Source organism: Pteronotus mesoamericanus, unplaced genomic scaffold (genome assembly GCF_021234165.1).
Source record: "Pteronotus mesoamericanus isolate MK-2021 breed Mesoamerican mustached bat unplaced genomic scaffold, CSHL_Meso_final contig_75, whole genome shotgun sequence".
NCBI classification, from domain to species: Eukaryota; Metazoa; Chordata; class Mammalia; order Chiroptera; family Mormoopidae; genus Pteronotus; species Pteronotus mesoamericanus.
This window is the reverse complement of record NW_026555249.1, coordinates 8,447,845-8,471,816: the sequence shown is the minus strand read 5'-3', so window position 1 is coordinate 8,471,816 and position 23,972 is coordinate 8,447,845. Positions and strand designations below refer to the sequence as shown.

Sequence of the window (23,972 nt, the reverse complement as noted above, 5' to 3'; positions counted from 1 at the left end):
TGAACCACCAGTCTACCCTGCCTCTCCTTTGTCATGAGGATAGAAAATCAGAGCCACCGGATTTTGGAGGCCCAACGGTCCAGCCTTATTTTACATGTAAGGAAGCCAAGGATTGGAATCTGGCCCCTGGCTCCCAGGGTCAGAGGCCAGCTCAGACCTTGCCTTCAGATGCATGTGTGGGTGAACTTAAGCCTGAGAGGCAAAACTTAGCATTGGACTGCAAGTCTTGGTTCTGAGTGAGACACTTCTTCAACATTCTTAGGCTGTGACCTTGACAAGTCAAATCACATCATCCCTTAAAATGATTTAAGGAAAACCCAGAATCCGTTCAGCCTCCCTCCTGAAATGAACTGAAGAAGATCAGACTCGATCTTCATCTCAGTCACAGCTCGGTGACAACTGAGCTGAGCTCACTTCCTGTGTGGAAGCTGAGTTCCGTTGTTCCTTGTAGATGGACAGGGTGTGTGAGAGGATGGAACGTCAGATGCCTTTTGACAAAATGTCATCTGGTGAATGATAGTCAAAGCCCACCCAGGGGGGCATGACCTTGAGATTCTCAAGGGAAAGCCAGCTTCGAAGCAGCCCTGGGTGCAGGTGGAACGTTCAAGTCTTCTAATGGCAGGCAGCGGCAAGGGAAAAGGACATCATTTAGGAAGAAACATGTGACGGGGAGAAGAAAGGAAACCACGCTCATTTATTAATATAACTGTCTCAGGCTGAGGTTTAGAGACCCACATTTCTTGGCCTGTGTCCCCGAAATATACGCAGAAATATTGTGAACTTTCACACGCACACCAAAAAAGCCAGCGGGAGACTTTTTATTGAAAACTTTAATCTACGCTTTTCAGCAGTTGACGTCGCAAAGCTCTGAGGCAATTTTAACAAATCAGGTCACACTACAGAAAAACTATAGGTAAGTTAAATAAAAACTATTTTTCACCTTTAACCAGCCTGACAGATAGTATATGTGAAGGATGGCACCCCACGTGGAGCATCAGGGGTGGGGAATATTTTTCCAGGACTTTGGTTTTCATTGCCACCATAGTATATATTTTTTGCTTATGAGAAAGGCCCTTACCCTGGGGAAATTCTGAGGCAGAAGGAGGAAAGTTTCTCAGATATTTATAGCCAAAATATTTCAAAACATAGGTAGCTATATTTATGCTGGGTTCATATTTTAATAAACACTAAGCATTGCTGCCCACAAAGAAATTTTCGGCATCACTTTAGAAATGTTCTCTTTCACCACAAATGCAAGATCTTTCTGTTTTAAAAAAAGCAGGTAAAAATATTGAAAACATTGCAAAATACATGACAGCCTCCAGCCTTACTTAGAATTTGCCTCTTCAAATCTTTTCCACACAGATTAAAAATTTTAAATCTACTGTTAGCAAGAAAGATAATGAACAACCCAAGGCCAGCTGTGGGGGAAACAGAAGCTAGATGAGCAACAAAAATTGGCTGGGCCACGAGCTCCTGACCCAGGAGAGCATCATAAATACATGACGTCCGCCTGAAACACCATCGAAGCCAGCAAACAAGCAGTCAGTTCCCCTGTCCCCTGGTCAGGTTAACCTTTTATTAGCCAGTTAAATATTTTTAAAGATTTTTAAGACTATTTCCTAACAGTACCTTTGACCATTATCCTCATTAAATAAATAAGAAGAGCAACTGATGTCCAAGCAGCGACTGAGAGAGAGAGGACTGGAACCTAATCCTCCAGGGACAGAGCTCTGATGGAAACTTCACATTGAGAGGGTTGAACTCGGAGGATAACCTCTGGCCATAAACTCATTTCCACGACTTCCTAGCCTTGTCCTGCCAGGGGCCTGCTTCTTAGATCTTAACAAGCAGCTTGGGCTTCCACCAAGACATGTCACAGGTATTTCTGTGCACAGGAGGTTCTCTGGGCAAAAGGAACTCAACACTCAACTTTAAACAGGCCTCTCTGAGGAAAACAGAATCACCGAAGACCTTGTCTTCGGACCAGAAGCTTCAGACAAGACCAGAGCTCTTCACACATTGATGGCAATTTCTGATGTGGAGGCCAGGAAAGCTGTCTCTAAACTCACATCCTCAGGCACGCGCCTGTAACGGGATAGACACTGAGATGTTTACAAAATGAATGTGGGGATTTTTCTTGCAGCCAAACAGGGAAGGCCACTACCAGCTGTGAACACTTCCTGGTCTAACAGCCCAAGATGAGGCTGCCCACGTCCTGAGTCAGCTGGGCTCTGGCGGGGGCAGGGCTGGGGGCTGAGCCCACGCTTTGTCTTGGAAGGTGGATCCCACGTGAAGAGATGTGGGCTGGTAAAAAGAGCACTGGCCTGGAAGGCAGGGGACTTCGGTTCCAATTTTAATTCTGTCCCCGCCCAGTCATTTTGCCTTGGCAAAACACCTTGAGCAGCTGAGTCTCAATTTCTTTCTTTGTAAAAGGAAACTAATGGTATGGGGGGAAGGAGACAACGCACTGCCTGACTACTGTGGACACACACTGTGTGAAATCTATGACTGACAGCCCTACCACCAGGCTCGCACGAACCTGATGTTACAGAGGAGGAAATGGAGGTTGTGAGGGAGAGTCACGTGACCAGGGCATCATCTTCTGGAAGAGATAACAGAGGCGGAATTCCTGGCACAGGGCTGCCCTGGGGCCTGGTTTCCTCACCCCACCTTGTTCCTATGGAGTTCCAGGACGTCCAGGAATTCTAAATCTGGAGCTAGCTCTCCAGGGCATTGTGAGGGCAAGTTTTTCAAGAACAACAGGAAAAAAAATATATATATATATGTGTGTGTGTGTGTATATGTGTGTGTGTGTGTGTGTGTGTGTGTGTGTGTGTGTATATATATATATATAGTAGTGGTTTGTTACAATGCTGAATAATTTTAAAGTATTTATACATAAGAATTTGGGGACCTAAGTCCCTCACATGTTAGACAATTCTGAATGTTAAAATGCTTTTTTGCTGGAGAGGAATTACAAGTATTAAGTGTAGGCACAGAACAGCCAACCAAACCTGGTACTTCGGTAGGTTTTTAACGTCCACGAAGTTCTGTCCCATAGGTGATTTCACCGGATTTTCCTAACCACACACTGAAGACGGAAGGCGTCATCACCCCTGGTTTGCACATAAGGACATCGTCGTCAATACTTCTGGGGCGTCACTCCCCTCGTCCCACTTCCGGTTTCAGCAGCAGCTGGGCGCAGACCGTGTTGTGAGAGCCCAGACTCACCCTGCACGGCCAGCACCGACCCAAGCCCCTGCTGTGCTCCCCCGGCAGCCGCTTCTCCCCGCTCCCTGCTCCTCGGTTCCCCTGCCAGAGGGCCCGGGGGGCGAGGGTCATCAGCCGGGGAGGGCGGGAGTCAGGGTGGGGGAGGCAGGAGTCAGGGAGGCAATGGCCCCTGCCCTTTGACGGGGACCTTTTGGAGGGAGAACTCTGCACACTTGAGGGAGGTCCCAGGGGCATCCAGTTCCCACCCAAGAAGACCCTGAGGCTGCAGAAGTGACTTCAGTAAGACATCCTCTGCGTCCCTCGTCCTTCTCTTCCTCTCCTCCTGTCTCATTCCAACTTCTAAACAAAACAAGCCACCAGCACCCGAGTCCTTGCCTCGGGCTCTGCTTCGGGAGACCCCAGCCAGCCGATCAGAGGCACCGAGGCCACCAGAGGAGCAAAGCCAGGCACAGGGCCACCTGCCCCGGTTCTTCTGGTGCTTAATCCAATGACCCTTTTGTATTCTTTCACTGTACACGCAAAGCCACAAGCTGCAATTTCTACCTTTTACCAAGATGCTAGGCTTAAAACAAGCTTAAAAAGTACACACTTTTGGGCAAAATTAGTAATAAATGATAACCATCATTTTTGCTAGGGGTTACACAGATCATCAGCTAAACTATCTTTGAAAAACTGCATTTTTCCCAAAATGTTGAAGTAATGCATTTGGCTTTGCTGGTGAATTAGAAATGTTAAGTTTCACTCCAATTTTTATAGATGAAAAGGCTGCAGTCTTAGGACTTTCCAGCATTACACTTGTAACTATTATTGGAACCAGAATTAGAATCTTTTCTGCTCCAGGCTTTGCCCACCAAGTCTATCCAACAGCAGGACTGTAGATTATTCTTGCCCTGGCTGGTGTGGCTCAGTGGACTGAGTGCCAGCCTGCAAACCAAAGGGCCACCTGTTCGATTCCCAGTCAGGGCACATGCCTGGGTTGCGGGCCAGGTCCCCGGTTGGGGTACATGTGAGAAGTAACCAGCTGATGTATCTCTTACACATCAATGTTTCTCTTCCTTTCTTTCTCCCGCCCTTCTTACCTCTCTAAAAATAAATAAAACTTTTTAAAATTATTTAAAAAATAATAAAAACTTTTAAAAAGTTCTCCTCTTTTCCACTTACTGCACCACAGTTTTCACCCTCTGGAACTCTCAGTCCCTGTACTGTAGGTCGGAATGGCCCGCCCGTCCTCGCGGCCGGCGCTCAGAGTATGACAAGTGCTGACAAGTGGGTGTAGTCTCCTGCCTGGCCACGGCAACTGGCTCAGAGAACAGACAGGAACCCACGCCTGGCCCATTAGAGTGATTATTGAGCCTTCGATGGGTCTTTTCCTGGGGGAAGCTAAGCTAGTCGACTGCAAGTCTTTGGTGCCCGGCGGCCTTCTTGCCACCTTACAGGAAGAGCTTGCCTGAAGAGGAAGCCACCAAAGGGGAAAGCGTAGCATGGAAATGGATGGAGACGGCCTGCTGAGGTGGCACGGGCCTGGTCTTCCCTGCATGTAGATTTGTCATGGGACTCGACCGTCACAGGGGCCAATACACGACCGCTTCATCGTCCCTCAAGCTTCTGCCCTTGGCGTCCCACGAGGAGCCCGCCTGAGGCAAGCTCCATTCCCCGCGCTCAGGCGTCAGGGGCTCAGCGCAGTGTCTGGAGGAGAAACAAACAACTGTTTCCCACAACCAAGGAATAAGCTGGAAGCCAAGAATCAGAGCAGAGCTCATCAAATCTTGGCAGAATGCGCGGTCCTGGCTTCCGAGAGCCTCAGGCAGGAGGCACTGGACCAGCCTCTCTGTGACTCTGCAGAGCGGGCAGCCGCAGACCAACCCCACACCTCTGCTGTGGGGACGGCGACTCCGCAAACGCCCATCAGCCAGGTGCTTCGGTTCAACGGCTGCCGCCACTAGAGTTCAGAAGTAGGGCCTCAGGTCAGGAATTCCTTCTGCTCATTTTTTCCCTTTTGCTTAAAATTTCCCATAGCAGCATTGAGAAGCCACATTTCACATTTGTAAACTCTCAGAAAGACTTCTCATCACTCTTCTACCCTCTGATAAGCCGAATAACAAGGATGGGAGAGGTGATGAGAACAAAAAAAGCTGAAACCAAACAGAGAAACTTGCCCAAGGCAGTACAGATACAATGAATTGTACTTGTTTCTTAAATGACATTTTCCCTTCCTTCCAGAAAAGTCACTATCAAATATTTATTTCAAAGACAATGTTTCAAAGGCAGGGAGGCAAGCAGCAAGCCTGAAATGCAGGCAGGCTTGTTGGCAAGGGCGCCTCCGGAGTAGTTAGAGCCTAGGACAGCTATGACGGAGGAAGGGAAATGGAAGAGAGGCGAGGGGAGAGAGGAGAGAGGACAGGTTTACCAGATGACCCACCGCTGAAGAGGGGGACAGGTACTGGCCCAGGGACAGAGTGTAAATGTAGGTCTCCACACCACCGTCATCCATTAAACACACATGCTGTCAGACGATGTTCCCTCTGTAGTTTTCAATCATGCTTGGAATCCCCGAGGTCACTGCATTTGGCTTTTGGGTGTGACGCACAAACCTACCTGATGAATTCCACAGAATAGTACTGAATAGGGGAGCTTCCTTCACTCTCTCCCGGTTTCCAGGACAGAGCCACCTCGGACTCAGAAACCACGGTGACGTGCGGCCGTTGGGGTGCTGTGGGAGGCAGGCAGGAATCTAGGCAAAACAACAAACAACTAGTTGGCTGGCGACCTTTTCTGCTGGAGAGGTTCAGTATATAGTAAACTGTGTATGCTTCCTGCTGCCTAAACATCTCTATTCAGAACAGCCTCAAAATCCAAACCAAACAAACAAACAAAAAAATCATAACTGTATTCACCATGTAAGATGTGAGCTGGTCTTCCTTTCTTCCCCCAATCCCTCCCCATCCCCGACTGCCCCCCCCCCCCCCCCCCCCCCCCCCCCGCCTCCCCCACCTGCTGGAAATTCAACTGAACTCTTCTCATCCAGACCATCAACTTTGGGACAAACGAAGGCGTGTACGCTTTTCAAGTCATTCTCCCGCCTCCTAACAGCCTGACATCTCGGTTTGCGTGTAGGAATTGATATTTGCCTACAGAGGAAATGGATGTTTAGCCACTCTGTGTGTGTGTGTGTGTGTGCGCGCGCGCGCGCGCGCGCGCCCCCATCATCAGAGTGCACGCCGATGGCGGGACCCGTGGGAAAGGTCCTCAGGTACAACAGAAGGAGGGGCACCCACAATCCTCTCACCCCAAGGTAACTGCTCTGCTGTTTTCATACCCAGGCTTTTATCTCCCTCAGCCTTCATTTATGCAGTTGCTTCTGCCAGAACCATTTTTCTTACTTTCTTTTCCTAGCAAAATCCTATGCAGTTTTCAAAATTTGGGCCAAAGATATGGTTCTTCCCGAAACCCTCCCTGAGTCTCGAGAGGAAGAAGTGCCTTCTCCCTGGCGCAGCGGAGTCTGCAGCCCAGATCTCGGTCACAGGGGGGCTACTCGCTTCCTATCAGCTTCCCCGCCCCACCCCCCCACCCCAGCTGCGATCTCCTTGTGAGCAATGGTCATGTGACCACAGCACCTCGGCCCCTCGCAGCCGCCTCAGCGAGCCCTGGTTGGGTTCCCTTTGCCTCTAAATCTCTCCTCCCACTCCACTTCCTTGCCTTCTTCATTCCCACTCGCCCTCAGAGCGCCACTGTGCAGTCACCTCGAGGAATGCTCAGCACCCCCTACATCGGGTCTCCCTGTGCACGTTCTTACAGCACTGCGGCGAGCCCGTATCCCGGCCTGTGGCTACACGCTGACCAGATGAAGTCCTGGCCCACTCCGCTAAGTTCCAAGGGGCAGGAGCTGCTCTGTTCACCACTGAATTCCCAGAGCCTAGTGCAGTGCCTGGCGCACAGTAAGTCCTCGGTGGCACGTACTGAATGAAAGAACGAATAAAGTGCACCCATCACTTTCCCACTGTTAATGAATTGAACCCATTTTACCTTGGGGCAAGGTGGTCACGTGCTGCGAAGAGCTAAGCCACCTTTTGCCTGTCGGGCTGGAAGCTGCCACATTTACTTCGTATTCGGTGCCTGGTTTCAAATCTCCGATCACCTCCTCCTGTCAGGGGCCACAGAGGGGAGGTGTCAGTGGGCAAACCAGGCAATTTCCACGAGGGTCGCCTCCTGAGGCCCCTGTGACATCGCATGGGACAGAGGTTGTTTTGCCTTCTCTAAGATGGGCCAAGTTTTCAGGTTTGCAGAAAGGAAAACAACAGGATATATTCCCCAAAGCTAGAGAATTACCCTCTACTGAAATCTCTACAGTAAGTGTCTGAGGGCGGGGGGGGCGTGTGGTGTGGAGACACTGGACGAGGGAGTGACTCCTGCCCCAGGCGGGATGGAGGGAAGTGGCGTGAGATTTCATCCTGCTACTCAGACGGTGTGCAATTTAAAACTCACATAGTTTATTTTTGGAATTTTCCATTGAGTATTTTCAGATCTCAATCGACTGTGGGGAAGGAAACTGTGGAGGGTGAAACCTCGGACAAGGGAGGGCTGCGGTGGTCTCGCGTGGGTGAGCTCGCCTCATACTCCCTTAGCCTCCAGCACCCACCTTCACGTGACACCCCCCAAATCTGCATCTCCGGCTCGGCCCTGCCTCTTGACGTCCAGCCGTGGGTCTGTGACTACCTCTTGAACCTCTCTACCCAACAGCTACCCAGCAACTCAAATGCCACATAAAAAACTCAAACTAATCCTTCTTCCACCTCCCTCCCACCAAAAACAGAACAAAACGCTGCCTCACCCTCTGTCCTCTCTCATTATCCAAACCGGAAATTCTTGACACCTTCCCCTCTGTTCACCCGTGCTCCCTCACCGCAGCGAGAGGTCACCCCTACAGTGACCAGCACTCTTTTTCATTTGACTTGCATCTCTCTTCTTTTTAAATTTTTTTTATTTTTATTTTTGAAAGGGAAAGAGAGTTTTTTAAAACTGTCGTGCACGTACAGTTGTCTCCATTTTCCCGCCACCACTCTCCTCCGCCCCCCCCGCCCCCACCTCCCACCCTCAATGCTCCCCCGCTCTGGCTTCATCCGTGGGTCCTTCATACCGGATCCTTTCCCTCAAATCTCTTTTTGTCACTTCATCCTCACAGACACATTCAGCCCCAGCCCCGGCAACTTGGACAATGGGCTCGGACTCTCCCTGCCGCCATTCTCGCCTGGGCCCCCAGCGGGGACTGCACACTGCTGGAGCCATCTTCCCGAACCCCAGATCCGACCATGCCACTTCCCACCTCAAAGCCCCTCGGAAGAGCACATTGGTGTCCCCTCTTTTATCCTTCCGTCCTCATCTCAGGCCACCTCCCTTCCTTGCATTCCGTATTCCAGTCAGGCTTACGAGCTTGGCAGGGCTCAAATTTATGTCATTCAATCCTTGTCTCTGGGCCTTTGAACCTGCTGCTCCTGCTACACAAAATGCCCTTCTCCCCGGCCTCGCCGGGCTCACCCCTGCTCATCCTTCATGACTCAGTTCGGCTGAGACATTACCTCATGTCTTTGACCCCCAGCCTCCAGTCTGGTTCTGGTTAGGCCCCTGTCCGCTTTGCTTCCTGGCGTCCTTGGTATACCTCCAAGGTATATACTCCAGGACACCTCAATCTCAACACCGCTCGCCTTATATTGTAATTGTCAGTTTATTTGCCACCTTCTCTCCGCTCCGCTGAGGGCAGGAAGCAAGTGCTTTCTCCTCTGGCACCCCCAAGCTTAGCCCAGTATTATCAGCCATGGAGCAAAGACCCAAGCAATGTTTTTGAATGAACAAATGCATTCACTAGTGAATGAACAAAGAAAAGAATTTCAACCGAGATGCCCAGCATAAGGGGATGACCTCATGAAGAAGTATTTCTTACTCCCGGCCCCTCCACTTTGATTAACAGCATCGGTGGCTTGGCTCCAAGCCCTGGAGTCAGTGAGTAACTGCAGAGAGAGAGGGCTGGCTCCCTCCTGCCCAGCCCCCTCCAGCCGCCAGCACAGGCCTCTCAGACCGGCTGCCCTCTTCCTCCGAATCCTGGCCTGGGCCACCTCTGCAGCCACCTGGACAGCGTCTGTCTCCAGTGCCCCACCCCCACCCCCACTCTGTCCCACATGCAGCTGCACGAGGGCTCTTCGCCGAACATATGGACCTGCTTCCACAGCCTCTCCTGCTCTAATTCCCCGCATCTGGGCACCCTGCTTCCACCATCTGTCCCTTGGTTTCATGTCAAGTTGGGTTCAGAGACTGCATGGAGCAGGTGGACGCCAGACTAGGTTCTCACTTGTCTCCCAACTGCACGCCCAGGCTTTTCCCACGGAAGCAGAGATACAGTTTCGAACCCACCTGATGTTCTCACAGGCTTTCGCTTTAGGATCTTTTCCCCTGTGAATTCGTTATGTTGTATGAAGTGTGGGGGTAACGCTGTGGTCTCCCAGGTTATTGTGGATATTAGCGGCGGGCCAGGACCTAACACAACTACTGTTGGTTACCAGGTGCCGATTCTCTGTTCCAGGACACGTTTAGCCTGGCTGAGTTCTCCCTTCAGTCCGGCGAGGTAGGTCTCACTCTCATTTTCACTTACAGGAGATAAAAGGGAATCCCTGAAAAGGGAACGATTTGCCCGAGGACACATACTTATGAAGCGAGGAGGTGTTTCACGCCTGCTTTGTTTGGCTTCAAGGCCCGAGTTCTAATTCCACAATATGTGGACCAAAACTCCTAGATAATATTTAAGTCTACAAAACAGACTTATCATAAGCTCCGAAGACCAGGTGATTGCAATTTTATCTCTAAACACAGAAGTTTATTTACCAGAAATTTAAAAGTCATCCCTGCAAATCAGAACTGAAATATCAGACCCTGATTTTAGACGTGTACCTGCTCCCATGCTGCATCTTCTCCCACTGCTGGACACCCAGCCATGTGTGTCCAAAAGCGATGCTACGTGCCTCCTGTCCACCAGCCAGACACGTGGCTGCTACGCTGGGAGGACGTCAGCTCACGAGGCTGAGCAGAGGCACGAAGTGAGGGCCCTGGAAGAGGGGCCGGAAGACCCGGGCTCTGAGCCAGACAGCTGGGCCACTCCGCTTCTCTAAGCAAAAGTTCCAACACTGAAATCCTACAATCCTTCTTAAATAACATATGCTGGTAGCTAGTAACCTTGGATTCAACTTCACGGTTGACTGTACAAGTCAGGGCTGGGTCTCCGCAGCCTTAATGCAAGTTGGGAATATCTAGCATCATTAGATGGAAGGCACCAGAGACGTAGAAAAGTACTCTCTTCCAAACGTGCTTCTTCCAAGGGTCCAGAGAGAGACTGTGCAGGCCAGAGTGGAGGGAAGGGCTGGAGGGACTTCCGTTTACTGGGTGGTCACAGAAAGTTAGAGAGTGCCTCCTAGGGTTTCACAGGAGGGGCGGCATTGGCTTTGAGCCAGGACAAATCTTTCTCGTATGGGTCTGTCCTGTTTAGGGCAAGAAAGTCAGCCTCCCTGAAACTGGTCTAATCAAATGCCCAGACATATCTCCAGAGGCCCTACAGGGGACAAAGGAACCCTGAGTTGGTGACCATTACTCATCAAGCCTTTCATTTTACAGTCAAAGGGACGTTCAGAGGGACTCAGTGACCTTGCCCAAGATGACCCTTGCTCTGGGGACAGGGCTGGGACTAGGTGCAAGTCTCATGATTCCTGGCTAAGTTTTCTCTCTCTGACCTTGGATAAGATCCAGACAGAACCACTGGTCTGGATGAACGAGAACAGGGGAGTCCAGAGCAGGGTGGCGGTGTGTCCCCCTGGGTGAGGAAGGCAATCTACTGAGAAGAAAACACAAGAACTGTCTATTTCTATTCATTCTCCTCCTCTAAAATTCTGTGGGATTCGTAGGGTATATAATACATTAGTAGAGTAGCACATGTACAATTAATAAATACATGAATATATACATACTGGTACACATTCAAATATTTATTAACTGATGGTGTGCATGACCAAAAAGTGTGGAGACCACCACTTTGAACATTCTTTTCTATCTCTAACTCTAAGAAATTACCAGCTTGCCCTGATTTGTTTTACTATCTATTTTTCCAGGATGGAATTGTAGGTTGCTCTTCTAAGAAAAAGTGTCCAATGCTAACTGAATCAGAAGTCTCTCTACAGGCAGGTATCAGAGAATGCATCAGGATTCTCCATGATCAGCCAGGTGATTTATTTGCCAACCCAATCTTTTGTTTGGCTTTCAATCCAAAAAGTCAACACCCCACTTTTAGGTGACCTGGTCCTGTCTTACCAAGGAGGTCTGGAATGATTAGACTAAGTAAGGAAGAGTGAGGGCGGGGGGAAGAATACCCCACAGGGGTGCTCACTGGTTTAAATGTTTTCTTTCCTTTTCAATCTTTTCCACATAGTTTGGGAACAGAGCTTAAATGACTTCAACCTTCAAAAATGGTCCACTTAACCTTACTCTGCCATGTGAGATGAAGCAGCACATACAAAGGTGGCTTCTTCCCGCCCTGACCGGGTGGCTCAGTTGGTTGGATCATCATCTCGGAAACCAAAATGTCGCAGGTTTGACCCCTGGTCAGGGCACATAGCTAGGTTTCAGGTTCGATACCTTGTCGGGGCACAAATGGGAGGCAAATGATTGTCATTTCTCTCTCACATTGATGTCTATCTGTCTGGCTGTCTCTAAACATCATTAAACATAGCCTAAGGTGAGGATTTTTTTTTAAAGTGGCTTCTTCCCTAATGATTAACAATTCACCTGGGATGCCGTGTCTTAATCCATGTGAGGGAGATGTGGGAAAAACAACATTTTAATCAAAAGAGACCCCCTGAATCCTGAGTTGGGGCAATGGTTTAACTTTCCGAAAGTTTCCGGAAGCATACTTACAAAAATCACTTGATGACCAGGCTGGCCCTGCAAAGGAGAAAACAAACCGGCATGAAGAGGAAAGGGAGACGTCTGTGAGTGAGATGCGCCCACCGACGAGCTGGCCCCCACCACGCCCGGCCCAGCCCAGGGCGGCCCACCCTCCCTTCAGAACAGGGGCTCTGGGGACCCCTCACGTGGTTCTCCCTCCGCGCAGGCAGGCTGCTGAGGGCCCTGGGACCGTGACCTCGTCTAACGCTCACTATGTCCGTATGCTACAGGATGACATGATACGGGGCAGAGGCTCCCACGATGCCGCTGTTCATGTCACCTTTAGAGTCTCAGTAGTATTTTTACAGCACCTCTAATCCAAAGGAAATGCCTACCAGTTCCATTGTTCGGTAGTCATACCCAAATGGCTTGGTCATACTAGCTCATGCTAGTATGTGGCTGTTCCACATACTAGCTGTTCCCTTTGTTCCCTTTGGAAACCCAAGTCCAAACATTCCACAGCGCCCCGGGGCTGGGCTGCAGAGCGCTGGAGCGCCCTGGCACGCGGTGTGGAATTGGAGACCCACTCTCTGTCCGAAGATACTATTCGACTCCCTGTTGCGTCGATGCGGGAACTGAGACCAGTAAGGTTACCCAGCTGGCTGGCTGCCATACGGGAATCCTAGTGTGAGCCGTCCGAATCCAGAGCCCACCCTGCCCCCTCTCCCTGACCCGCCGCCTTTACTGGTCATTATGTCCTCCTTCCAGGCTTCGGGTTCTGCACACCCCTACCCCCACCCAAGCAGGCAGCATGGGCGTGAACCCACATACGCACACCCATTCCTTTTGATCAGAATGGCCCTTCCTCTTTTGCCTTTCCAGAAACAGCCTTGCTTCAATTCTCAGCCCCAAATTTTACCTCTTAATCACTTGCTCCTACACGAATCTCTGGCTCTTCAAAACCTCAGTCTGCCTGTTCAGCGGCATATTAATGACATCTGGTCTCATGTTGCTCTCTCACTGCTCAGTCAGTGTGACTGTGGTTTTCCCAACAAGCTTTAAAGCTGCCCAAGGACAGGGGCTCTGGTTTTCTTGTGCCAACAGCAGCAACCATGTAAGTTACGTGAAACCTGCAAGCTGGGCACATGCTGTAACTTGACAGCATCCTCTAATGCCCGGCTGCAATCAACAGAGAGAATACAGTTGCCACGAAGGCAATGACCATCAGGAATGATGACGGACATCTGTAGAGCTGCTTTCAGGGTTTAAAAAGGCTTCTACATGCACAACTTAGCTGGCACTCACCACACTCTAATTATTATACCCCTTCCACGGGAGGAAGGCGAGGTTTGGACAGGCTAAGGGACTTTGGACAGAGTGGTCCGACCTGTAAGTATAGGAAGGAGGTCCAGAACCCCGGTGCCTGTCCCCAGCAACCCTCCCGCTGTTCCGTGTTTGCACTGCGATGGCCATTCCAGTGAGGCCACGTGACCCGAAGCGCGTGTTCAAAGGGCCCGGATGTCCAGCCCAGGCTCACATGATGGGAAGGGTCTCAATTTCAGAGGCACCGTCCTGGCTCCAGGACACCTGTCACCAGCCCTGCGCCCTCCCTGCCTAGACCGCACTAGCCACACTCCCCGCAGGACAGGAGGCCAGCAGCTGGGGACACTGCTAAGGCAGTGCCGGCCCCCAATGGGCCCACCAGCTTGTTGCATGTTCTGGTGCTGCCCAGGGGAGACTGGCCCTCAACAAATGGTTTCCTCGGTGAGGCCGACCCAACGTCCCCTGTTGGGGCAGAGTAAGTCACAGAGCTTGGGGGCAAGCGCTTCTTCTGAGGCAAACGAAAGAAAGTCTGATTTGGGGACAGTCATGTCAGCTCTTTGAGTCTCAACATCCTTGCCGGTCAGTAAAATGAGGTCATAGGATAGTCGCGAAGACGACACAGAAGAGCAAACAGAAAGCATGAGGGATGGAGCCTGGCAGGTAGCAGACGCCCAGGAAGTGATAGCCACTTAGCCCAAGGACAGCTAGGTGTCCGTGTGCAGTGCCCCGAAGGCGCACAGGCACGGCAGCTCCCAGCGTGGCCGCGGCGCTGCCCTCACGGCGCTCGGCTGGGCACTAACGCCAGCTCCTTGCAGAGCGAGGGGCAAGGCTCTTGTCTGTGGGGCAGCTGTGGGCGGGGAAGGAGGAGGAGAGGGAGAGAAAACAGAACGTGCCTAAGGCAGGAAAGTGCACCCAGAGAGACCCTGTCAGGAAGCAGAAAAGAAGTAGACGAAGAAAAGCCAACAGCAAGCGGTCAGTGGAAGGACAGGGTGCCCGGCTCCGGCACAAAAAGAAGCAACATGGGCCCTTTGACTGCACACTTCAGATTACATCATTTTCTTCTGCGTTGCGTTCCGGAGCGTGGGGAGGATACAAATGTGTCATGTTTGTGGATAAAGCTTTATTGAGATTTCAAAAAAAATTGGGCTTGAACTTTTTGAGGAAAGAAGGGGGACACAGCTGTGAGGTGGCTTTTTCTCGCATGGTAACTGGGGCGGCTTGAGTCCAGGATGCACGCGTCGGCGCCGGGACCTTCTTCCTGCGGCTGCAGACGTGCGTGGACGTGAAAGGCATCCACACGCTCCCAAGGACCACACGACACGCGTTGTTATCATTGTATATGCAGCGGCACACACCCCCCCCAAAGGAGGAACTCTCCCGAATGTCGAGGAAAGGCCGGCCCTGGGAGGGGAGGGGGTGCTTGGGACGCAGGTACTCACAGGGGTGGCCGCGTCCTGGCTGGGCTGCAGGCCCCGGCGCCGCTCTTGCGGGGGCTCATCCGCGCCGACCGCTCTGTAGGAGACCTGGGGAGCCGCAGACAGCGAGCAGGGTGAGCGTGGGGCCTTCTGCACCGCATCAGCCGCGCTCCCGGTGCAGGGCACTGCCCGGCTCCCAGGTGCCCCACCTCGCTGCCTGGCAGCAAACGCCAGGCACCCCTGGCCAGGCCACTCGCTCACTAGCCGGCGGGGCCAGGCCAGGGGCTCCTGTCGGTGGCGTGGGCTGCAGAGAGCTGGGCCCAGCTTCTGTTATTTTTCTGAAAACCGCGACTCACGAGTAATCTTTTGTTTTCCCTAGTTTGATACAACGTGAATCGGGACACACATGTCTCTCCTCTGAGAGGACAGCCGGGCAAGAGCATCGATAGATGGCTACCCTCCCGTGGGAGAAGGACGACAGGTGGGGCGGGGGCCCGGAATGTTCCCGGGGTGGGGCGAGGGCTTCCATCCCATCTGGAGGGGGCAGGCGGCTCCTGCCTGCGAGGTTACCCCAGGCAAGGGGGGGCCCAGGGCAGCCCGCGCTCCCAACACCCCCAGAGACCTGAAAACTCCAAATACTTATTTGAAATCATTGGCTCCTAAAAGTCCTGAAAAGACTCATTTTCAAAAACACTGTTCAAAGAGAATGTTTTGGTGAACTGCAGGCAGTGCCCTGTGTGACCTCCGACAGGCAGGAACGCATTCTCTCCCCTCACCCCCACCTTGCTAGTCCTCCCCTTTCCTTTCCTTCAGATTTTACTCTCTTTTGTACGTACGGACAGCATCCCACAGGGCCTATCCTGTGTTCCTGCTTTAGCCTAAATTTGACTGCAGGCAGCAGGGCCCAGGAACCGTGTCTTCTCTGGACAGAGGAGGGATGGGCAGACCCTACCTGACTTTCAGGGCGCTTACAAAGGCCCGGGGAACGGAAGCATTTCCTCTGGTTTCAGGAGGGAGAGCGGGCAGGGCTCAACACGGCCTGGCTCCCAGGGGCGCGCGCAGCAGCCCCGCCCGGCCCTGCACAACCCCCGGGCCCAGGCACTCACTGTGTACCCCGCGGCGGGGTGCCGAGGATGCCTGGGCGTCTTCCACTGGACGCTGAAAGCCGTGCAGTTCAACGGGTCCAGCATGACATGCAGGGCAGGCCCCACCTTGCCTGTTTTGTTTTTGCCAAAACAAAAGAGGTCGCGTTAGAAGGACCACGCATCCCACCATGGGCAACTCGCATAGGACATGAGAGCGCGGTGTGCAAGTGGAGAGCCAGCAGGGCAGCTGGCCATCCCTCCGGTGTGCCCTCTTCCGAGCTCTGCCGTTCCCGCGGCCCACCCCCCCCCCCAGCCTGGCAGTGCTGGGGAGCCCCGCCCAGCTGTGGCCCTCGGTCCCTTCTGTAACTCAGGGGCCAGTAGAGGGACACTCGGTACGACAGGTCAAACACTTCTGACTTGACTTTAGGAGCTTGGAATGTATTAAAGCAGGATGATGATTTTTTTTTTAAACTCAGTAACATATGCTGTGTTATATATATGTCTTTCTGTAGCCAGTATATTCCCATTGAATAATGTTTCAAAATACGGTTAAGTGTAAAATTGGGGTTAGAAAATTTCAAATGTTTTACAGTACACTTATCTGAAATAATTTTATACTTACACACAATAAATTTTATGTTCATAAGAACAATATATCCAAATTGCCAAAATTTAGAAAATACAAAAATAATAATAATTTCACCATTCGGAAATGAGTCTTGTCAATATTTCAGTAGAGTAGACCTCCTTTTAGTCACATGGAATTTTTAAAATACTTATATATGCACATACATTATTTTTATTCTATTATTTGTTGTGTTTATTACATATACTAAGTATATAATATATAATACATATTTACAATTTTAAACCCTGGATTCCCTGGGACAGTTCTGAGTCTAAGCTACGTCTCACAGCTCCGTCTCCTTGGCTTCTTCACCACAGTGGGAATCAGAGGGTCTTCGCCGGGGGCCTCATAGGGTGTGAAGGCCAAGAGAATGGCCCAGGCCAGGCCTTACAATGTCTAGGGCCCTGGCTTCATGCCTTCATGAAGATTCTACACTAGAGCTGGCGGGGAAGCCCAGTGCTCCAAGGCTGCTGCCCTCGCACAGACTTCCCATACGTCCCACGTACTAATTGGAAGGTTTTTTCTCTTTTTTCAAACTAACTAACATTTATATGATGTTACAATTATGATGATGATGATGATTTTCAGATCATTTTAGAAGAAATAAAACTGGGGACATATTTGCAAACCATATATCTGATTATAGCTCAATGCCCAAAATGTAAAAGAAATGCATACAACTCAAACGCAAAATGCAAATGATCCCATTTAAAAATGGGCAAAGAATCTGAATAGGCATTTTTCCAAAGAAGACATACAAATAGCAAACAGGCACCTTAAAAGGTGCTCAACATCACTGATCATGAGGGAAACGTAAATCAAAACCACAATGAGATATTACCCGGCACCTGCCAGAATGGCAATTATCAAAAAGGCCAGAGATAAATAAAGCGGACAAGGAGGTAGAGAAGAGAGAACCCTTGTGTACCAACATAAGATCCTATCAAAGGGACTAAAGGCGGAGACAGCGAGAATCAAGGTAGAGACGATCGTCCTCTTGCCACTTGTTAATGCTGGTGTTCTTGGTGGTCCTGCCAACCCCCTCTTCTCAGCTCCAACTGTGCCCTCCTCCAGGGCGCTCTCTCTCCTGCCAGTCACGACCGCATGTGTGGCGGTGGCTCCCCAGCTTATTTCTCCAGCCCAAACGTCTCTTTCAGAGGTGCAGGTCCATGTACCCAACTGCCAAGTGCGCCTGGATGTCACCGGGCCTCTCAGACTCAACACGTCAGAATCCTCTTCAACCCCATGCCTGGGCACTGCCACCGGAGTTCGGAGCCGAGTCACGCAGCGGAAGCCGCCTGACCGTGGCCAGAACGTCCCCGCTGGTTTCTCTAACCTTTCTGCGTCCTAAGGGATACAGTTCCTTCTCACAGCTTCTACAGCCTGCTCCCCTCTTCTCCCCTAGTAAGTGTGTGTTAGTAAACTAAATGGATTTTTTTTTTTCGGCAAAGCAGCTGAATGCAGCATGAAGGTGGCTGGGGCCGTAGGACTGGTGGCTTTAAAACTTGTGAGTAGAATTTATCCAAAGAAACCCAAAACACTAATTTGAAAGAACATATGCAACCCCTATATCTAATGTAGTGTTATTTACAATAGCCAAGATCTGGAGGCAGCCCAAGTGTCCCTCAGTAGATAAGTGAATAAAAAAGCTGTGGTACATTTACACAATGGAATACCATGCAGCAGAAAGAAGGAGCTCCTACCCTTCGCGACAGCACGGATGGAACTGGAGAGCGTTATGCTGAGTGAAATAAGTCAGGGGGTGAAAGACAAATATCATACAATTCCACTTATATGTGGAATCTAATGAACAAAATGAACAAGCAAAACAGAGACAGACTCCTAGATAGAGAGCAGATGACAGCTGTCAGCGGTCAGGGGATAGTTGGAGGGCTGAGTGGAGGGGTGGAGGGACTGAGCAAAAAATTAAAAAAGGGAAAAAATTCATGGGCACAGACAACAGTGTGATGAGCGCTGGTGGGAGACGGAATGGGGGGATGAGGAAGAGGGTCAAGGGGGGATAAACAGGGTGGTGACACAGAACAGTGCACAGAGGATGTGTGGTGGAATTGTGCACCTGAAACCTATATAATTTTGTTAACCAGTGTCACCCAAGTAAATTCAATAAAAAGGAGAAAACATCCTTGTGAGCAGCAGGGGTGTATGAACGGCCCTCTGGTTGGAAGGAAGCCCCGGAGGCCGGGCCTGGAGGCACGCCTGTGTTGAGAGCACAGCATCTGTCTCCTAGCACGTTTGCGTGGCACGTCCTTGAGGGCAGGGCAGGCCACCGGCTGGGGCCTCCGAAGCTGTATTTGCAGAGCAAGCACACTGTTTACACACAGAGGGCCCAGCTATCGGTGTCTGTACGGAGCAGGGTAGATGAACGGCAGCAGCCAGCCACCCCCCATTCCCCACTCCCCTGCCCCTCCCCCGAGATAGAATCCAGGCAGGAAAGGGCAGAGGACCAGAAAGGCCTCTGGGAAAAACCAGAGAAGTCTTGACAACGTGGCCTGATATCAACTCAGGAGACAAGGACAGAACTGTAAGGGGTCCTAACTGGGCTGAGCCAATCGAAGTATTTCCCTAAATCTTTTCCAGCTACCCAAGCGAAAGATAAGAGTGGAACTAACTTTTCTCATATCTCTACAATCTCTGAGTCACCAGGAGAAAGTCTAACCTTTGGACAAGTCAAGCCCTAGCTGCATTTTCCCAAAACTCCGAATGAAGCAAAAAATCTTGATAACGGGTATAACACAGAGGTCTTCTGTGATTTTATCTATTGTAATATAAAAATATACCAATGGTTCCTCAAGGTTAAAAAAAAAAGTAGGCCGCTTACATGCAGACTGAACAAGATGGAGGCAGTTAAATGCAAAAACAACGCTCATATTTAACCAATGATGGTTACAATGACAGAGACGTATATTACGCAACAGAAGACTAGTTTTGAAGAATTGTGGCCTTTAAAACTAACATAATGCATTTATATAATACATCCTGAAGCTGTGTTCTTGTAAGCTAAAAGCTATACTTCTTAGGAGATAAATAAATAAAAAGAGGGTTGTTTGTTTTTTTTTTTGCCATGAGGGAGATGTATTCCTGGGCTTTCTTCTTTGGAGGGCTTTCAAAATTGTATTAGGTTTTTGTACCAGAAACTCCTGAATAATTAGGTCAATTTCTTATGATAATTTTGTTTTAAAAAATACTTCAACTTCCTGAGCAAAATTCATCTCTGATTCAATTAGTTTTGTGATCCAATTCATAAAAACACTTCAAAATGCAAATAAAAAATCGTCTGTAGCAGAAATACATTGCTAGCTTTTTAGTTATTTGATTTTCACGGAATGAACCAAGTTATATTCACTGATGCACTGCAAAGTGCCCAGGCTAACTAAAAAATAATCAGAAAATTCTGAATAGGGGGAAAAACACTTATTTCCATCTTTTTGGAGCTTGTTCCAACTGTCAGTACTAACGCAGCCCTATGAATATGTGACTATTCCATACAAATATGCAGCGAGGGCCAATTCCACAGTGATGCCTTCAAGGCAGCAGTAAAAATGGGAGTTGAAGACACGGACCAGTGTTTGTTCTAGTCACCCAGTATTCAAGAAATTCCCAGACGCTGCAGAGCAGCATGAAGTGATTTCCAGAGCCCTGCCAGCTTCACTTTAGGGGGCATGGGGTCGCATTCACATCGTAAGCGTGCTTCCCTTTGAAACCCACACTCCAGAGTAGAATCTCAGAATGTAATGCCCCACTCCAGAGTATAGTTGCAGAATGTAACCCCACAGTTCAGGCCGACCGCTCCCCATGGCTGGAGTGTGGCCTCCCAGGCCAAGAGGACAGGCCTGCTGAGAGTACAGAACCCTCCACCCCATACCACCTACTGACCCCTCCCTGAGCACCCGAGACCCCAGATTCCCTGCCCAGAGATTCCTAAGCCTGCTTCCTGGGTCTACCTTTCAGAGGGCAACTATGCTGCTGGAGCATGCACCCTCGGGGAGCGGTGGCCAGTGGGCTGCTGGTGGTCAGGATGGTGGCGGACAGAGCTCGCCGGTCGAGGTGCCCACGTTCACCCACAGGAGGCCCTTCAGGGAAGCACAGAGCAAGGGGTGTCCCAGACCAGGGCTCGGGGGCCCGTTCTCTTCACATTGCCTCTCTTTGAAGTGGAAATACAAGGAGTCCAAGAAAACCAAATTTGAACGTAGTCTTCCAGGTCATTGTGAAAGTATATTGGTCAGGGCAGAAGGAGAGAAAATATCGCACCTAGTTGTTTGCTAGCTTACTGAGTCAACTGTGAGTTTTTACACAAGTGATTCTGTGGGTGTCCCTGCGAACTCGCTACCTGCCCCTGCCTGAGCCCCACGGTGAATCTCACCCTTCCGGGTGACCCCTCTCATCCCCACGGCTCCCCCAGGCACCTGCTGAACGTGCCTTTCCAAACGAGCTCCCTGTGGGCATCTAACTGGTCTGCTCAGCCTTGATGGTTCACACACCCCCCAAACTCCAAATGTTCCAGTTGGAAACCATAACCGTCAGCCTCCAAACCTCCCCCTCTCCCAGACCCCGCGTAGTGCAAATCCTGGGAATACTTTTAACTCCTCTCTCTCTCTCATGTGCTACACGCAACTCTCCATGCTGCCCCAAGAGCCCTTAGAACGTGACCCCAACGAGGGTCCTTACGGGGAGAAAGAGTCACCATCGGACCCCACAATGATCAACGGCTCAGGCAAAATCCACGGGCCAGTAAAAACTGCATTGGGGGAAGTGTTTATAAAGGAATAGTTGCAAAGCTTCAAAGTATTTCATCAAAAATATTGACTAATTACGGTGGTGATTTTAACGTGTCCACAAATTCTTTGACTTTATTCCTCTAGGTCAGGAGATGGAGCTTAACTTCCCTCCACCTGAGCATCGGCTGGATTTAGTGATTTGTGCCCAATAAACAGACTATAGAAAGGAAGAAATGGTAGCTCTCATGGAGAAGCCCGCGTGCACCACTTTAACCTAGTGGTCAAGGGTAACGTCACCAGTGAGTAGCCATGTTGACATTGTTTGTCCCCTGATTTGATGAAATGTGAGGGATACTTCGCCTGTCTGGTATTCTTGCCAAAAATAAGCAGCCCCTGTCTAATCATTAGAAAATATTAGACAAATCACATTGAATAACACTCTACAAAATAATAAACCATCACTCTTCAAAAGTGTCAAGGACATGAAAGACTGAGCATCTGCCACAGATTGAGTGAGTCTAAGAAGACGTGACAAGAAAATGCAGTGAGCAACCTGGATCAGACACTGGAATAGAAAAAAGTCACTCGTGGAGAAACTGATGAAACCCGAGAAAGGACTGTCCTTTAGTTAATAGCACGTACCGATGTTAATGTCTTGGTTTTGGTAAATGTACCGTGGCAATGTAAGATGCGAACAATAGGAAAGGCTGAGTTATGGAAGCTCTGTACTACTGCCACAACTCTTCTATAAATCTAAAATTAATTCCCAAAATAAAACAGAAGAAAAAATGTGGACCCTCCCTTTTCTCATCATAGTCCCAGCAGGAGACCCTGTTCTCTCAGGCAGGCTCCTTTCCCCGAGCAAGGCTGTCTCCCTCCTGAAGCACACCTGTCCCAAGCCTGAGAAGCAACACAGAAAGCTGATAGCACCCCTCCCTGCCCACCTGCAGCGCCTGAGCAGCCACAGGAACTCAGTGGTGGTAGCAGCTCTTGCTCGCTCTTTCTTGTATCCTCAGGGTCGGGCTTCTCTTGCTTCTTCCTGCCCACACTAGCCCCAGCACCACGTGGCAGCCCCTCTAGTGAGGGGCATCTAGGCCACACCAGACTTCAGAAGCAGCTTGCCCCGCCCTCTGTGCTGGGCTGGAATCTGGCCTCTGCAATTCTCAGGATGGCAGCGAGACCACACCTTCACCTGCGGCGCCTTCCCAGCAAAGCCTTTGTGTTAGTCAAACACGAAGCTTCGTGATCAATAAGCTGCCTAAGCTTGTAGGGAACCACAAAATGCTTGGCATTTCTTATCCTTCAGGGAAGAGAGATTACCAGTCATTTAAAAACGGAAAATAAATCACCACCTCCCTTTTCCCAAAATGCTGGAAACTTTAAAAACAGCAGGTTCATAGCTTCGTCATGTGAATTTGCTAAGAATGATAACAACTGTAATTTATTGACCATCATCTCAAAGCCGGGCAGCCTTCAGCGTTTTACGAGAGTCCATTCTGTTCCCCGCAAGACCACAGGACCTGTGTGGGAAAATGGGGAAGAGATTCCTCTCCCTGCAGACACAGGCCCCCAGGCACAGGCTTGGAGAGCTCGGAGTTCCTGCCCTGAGGCAGGCGTGTCCTCAGTCACTCAGGGACTAACAGGGGGTCCCTGGCCAGATTCCTGATTTCTGTAACTTGGCTGCTTATGACTCACCCAGCATTACATAAATTACTCTTATTAATTCTTTCAACAGCTCTGCTAGGTAGGTGCCATTATACCCATTTTTAAATGAGGAAACCGAGAAAAGACCACTATGAACACGTTCAAGATTACTGAAAATGAAGAAGCCAGGGTTGTACCCCAGGGATAGAAATTCCATTGAAAATGGATATCTGCAATGACTTGCAGAACCATGTGATGGAAGAGCCACTGGAATGTTGACAGGAGCAAACAGATTTGCTACATGGGACAAAAAATTGCTGGCAAAAATCATACCAAACGCAAATCTTGTTATTATGCTGTCGGACTAAGACAGCAAGTCTTCCCTTGTCCTCCACCCTTTCTTAGTAGCATCGTAAATGGTAACAAAAAATGGGGAAATTTTACTTCCCAGATTTAGAGTTGGGGGCAAACTGGCCCGGCAAGGTTATTCCCTGGAAAAGAAAGAGCAGGAGCAACTGGATCGGACCTTACGTCTCCAGGAGTCGTGGCGGGGGCGAGAGGCTGGCGCTGGGAACACGGGCTCTGGAAGGCGGCAGAATGGAATGGAGCTGAGCCTGCAAGGTGCCGGGGACGGGAGCCTCACAGTCAATAAAAATCTGCCAAACTTACAAAGTATGGAAATGGAGAATAACAACGGTGCACACTTACTGACTGCTTCTCCTATGTCAGGGGCAGCTCTAGCGGCTTTGTGTGTAGTGACTCACCGATGCCCACAACAATTCTGTGAGGCAGGCGCTTGTGCCGTCCTGTTTTAGGAGGACAAATCAGAGAACCAGAGAGGCTGAGTAGCCATGTGACGGTGAGGAGACAGACCCTGAACTGAGGGCAGCTCCAGAGCCTTCGGCAGCAACGCGAGAACTCAGAGCCAGATGTAACCCAGCAGCCAGGAACAGAGAATCTCCAAAGACATCAGGGCCGAACTGGCATTAAA

The 23,972-nt window shown here is 50.2% G+C and overlaps 1 protein-coding gene across 1 annotated transcript in view; it reads right to left on the bottom strand.

The window, feature by feature from the left end:
• EGFLAM (EGF like, fibronectin type III and laminin G domains) overlaps positions 1–23,972 on the bottom strand; it is a 139,093-nt gene that overhangs the window by 73,923 nt on the left and 41,198 nt on the right. The window contains exons 2-6 of the mRNA XM_054583952.1: positions 15,995–16,104; positions 14,913–14,996; positions 12,181–12,207; positions 7,258–7,375; positions 5,830–5,965 (exon numbers count right to left, since the gene is read on the bottom strand). Of these exons, the coding sequence (XP_054439927.1) occupies positions 5,830–5,965; positions 7,258–7,375; positions 12,181–12,207; positions 14,913–14,996; positions 15,995–16,104 (475 nt within the window). The remainder of the gene's footprint in view (positions 1–5,829; positions 5,966–7,257; positions 7,376–12,180; positions 12,208–14,912; positions 14,997–15,994; positions 16,105–23,972) is intronic.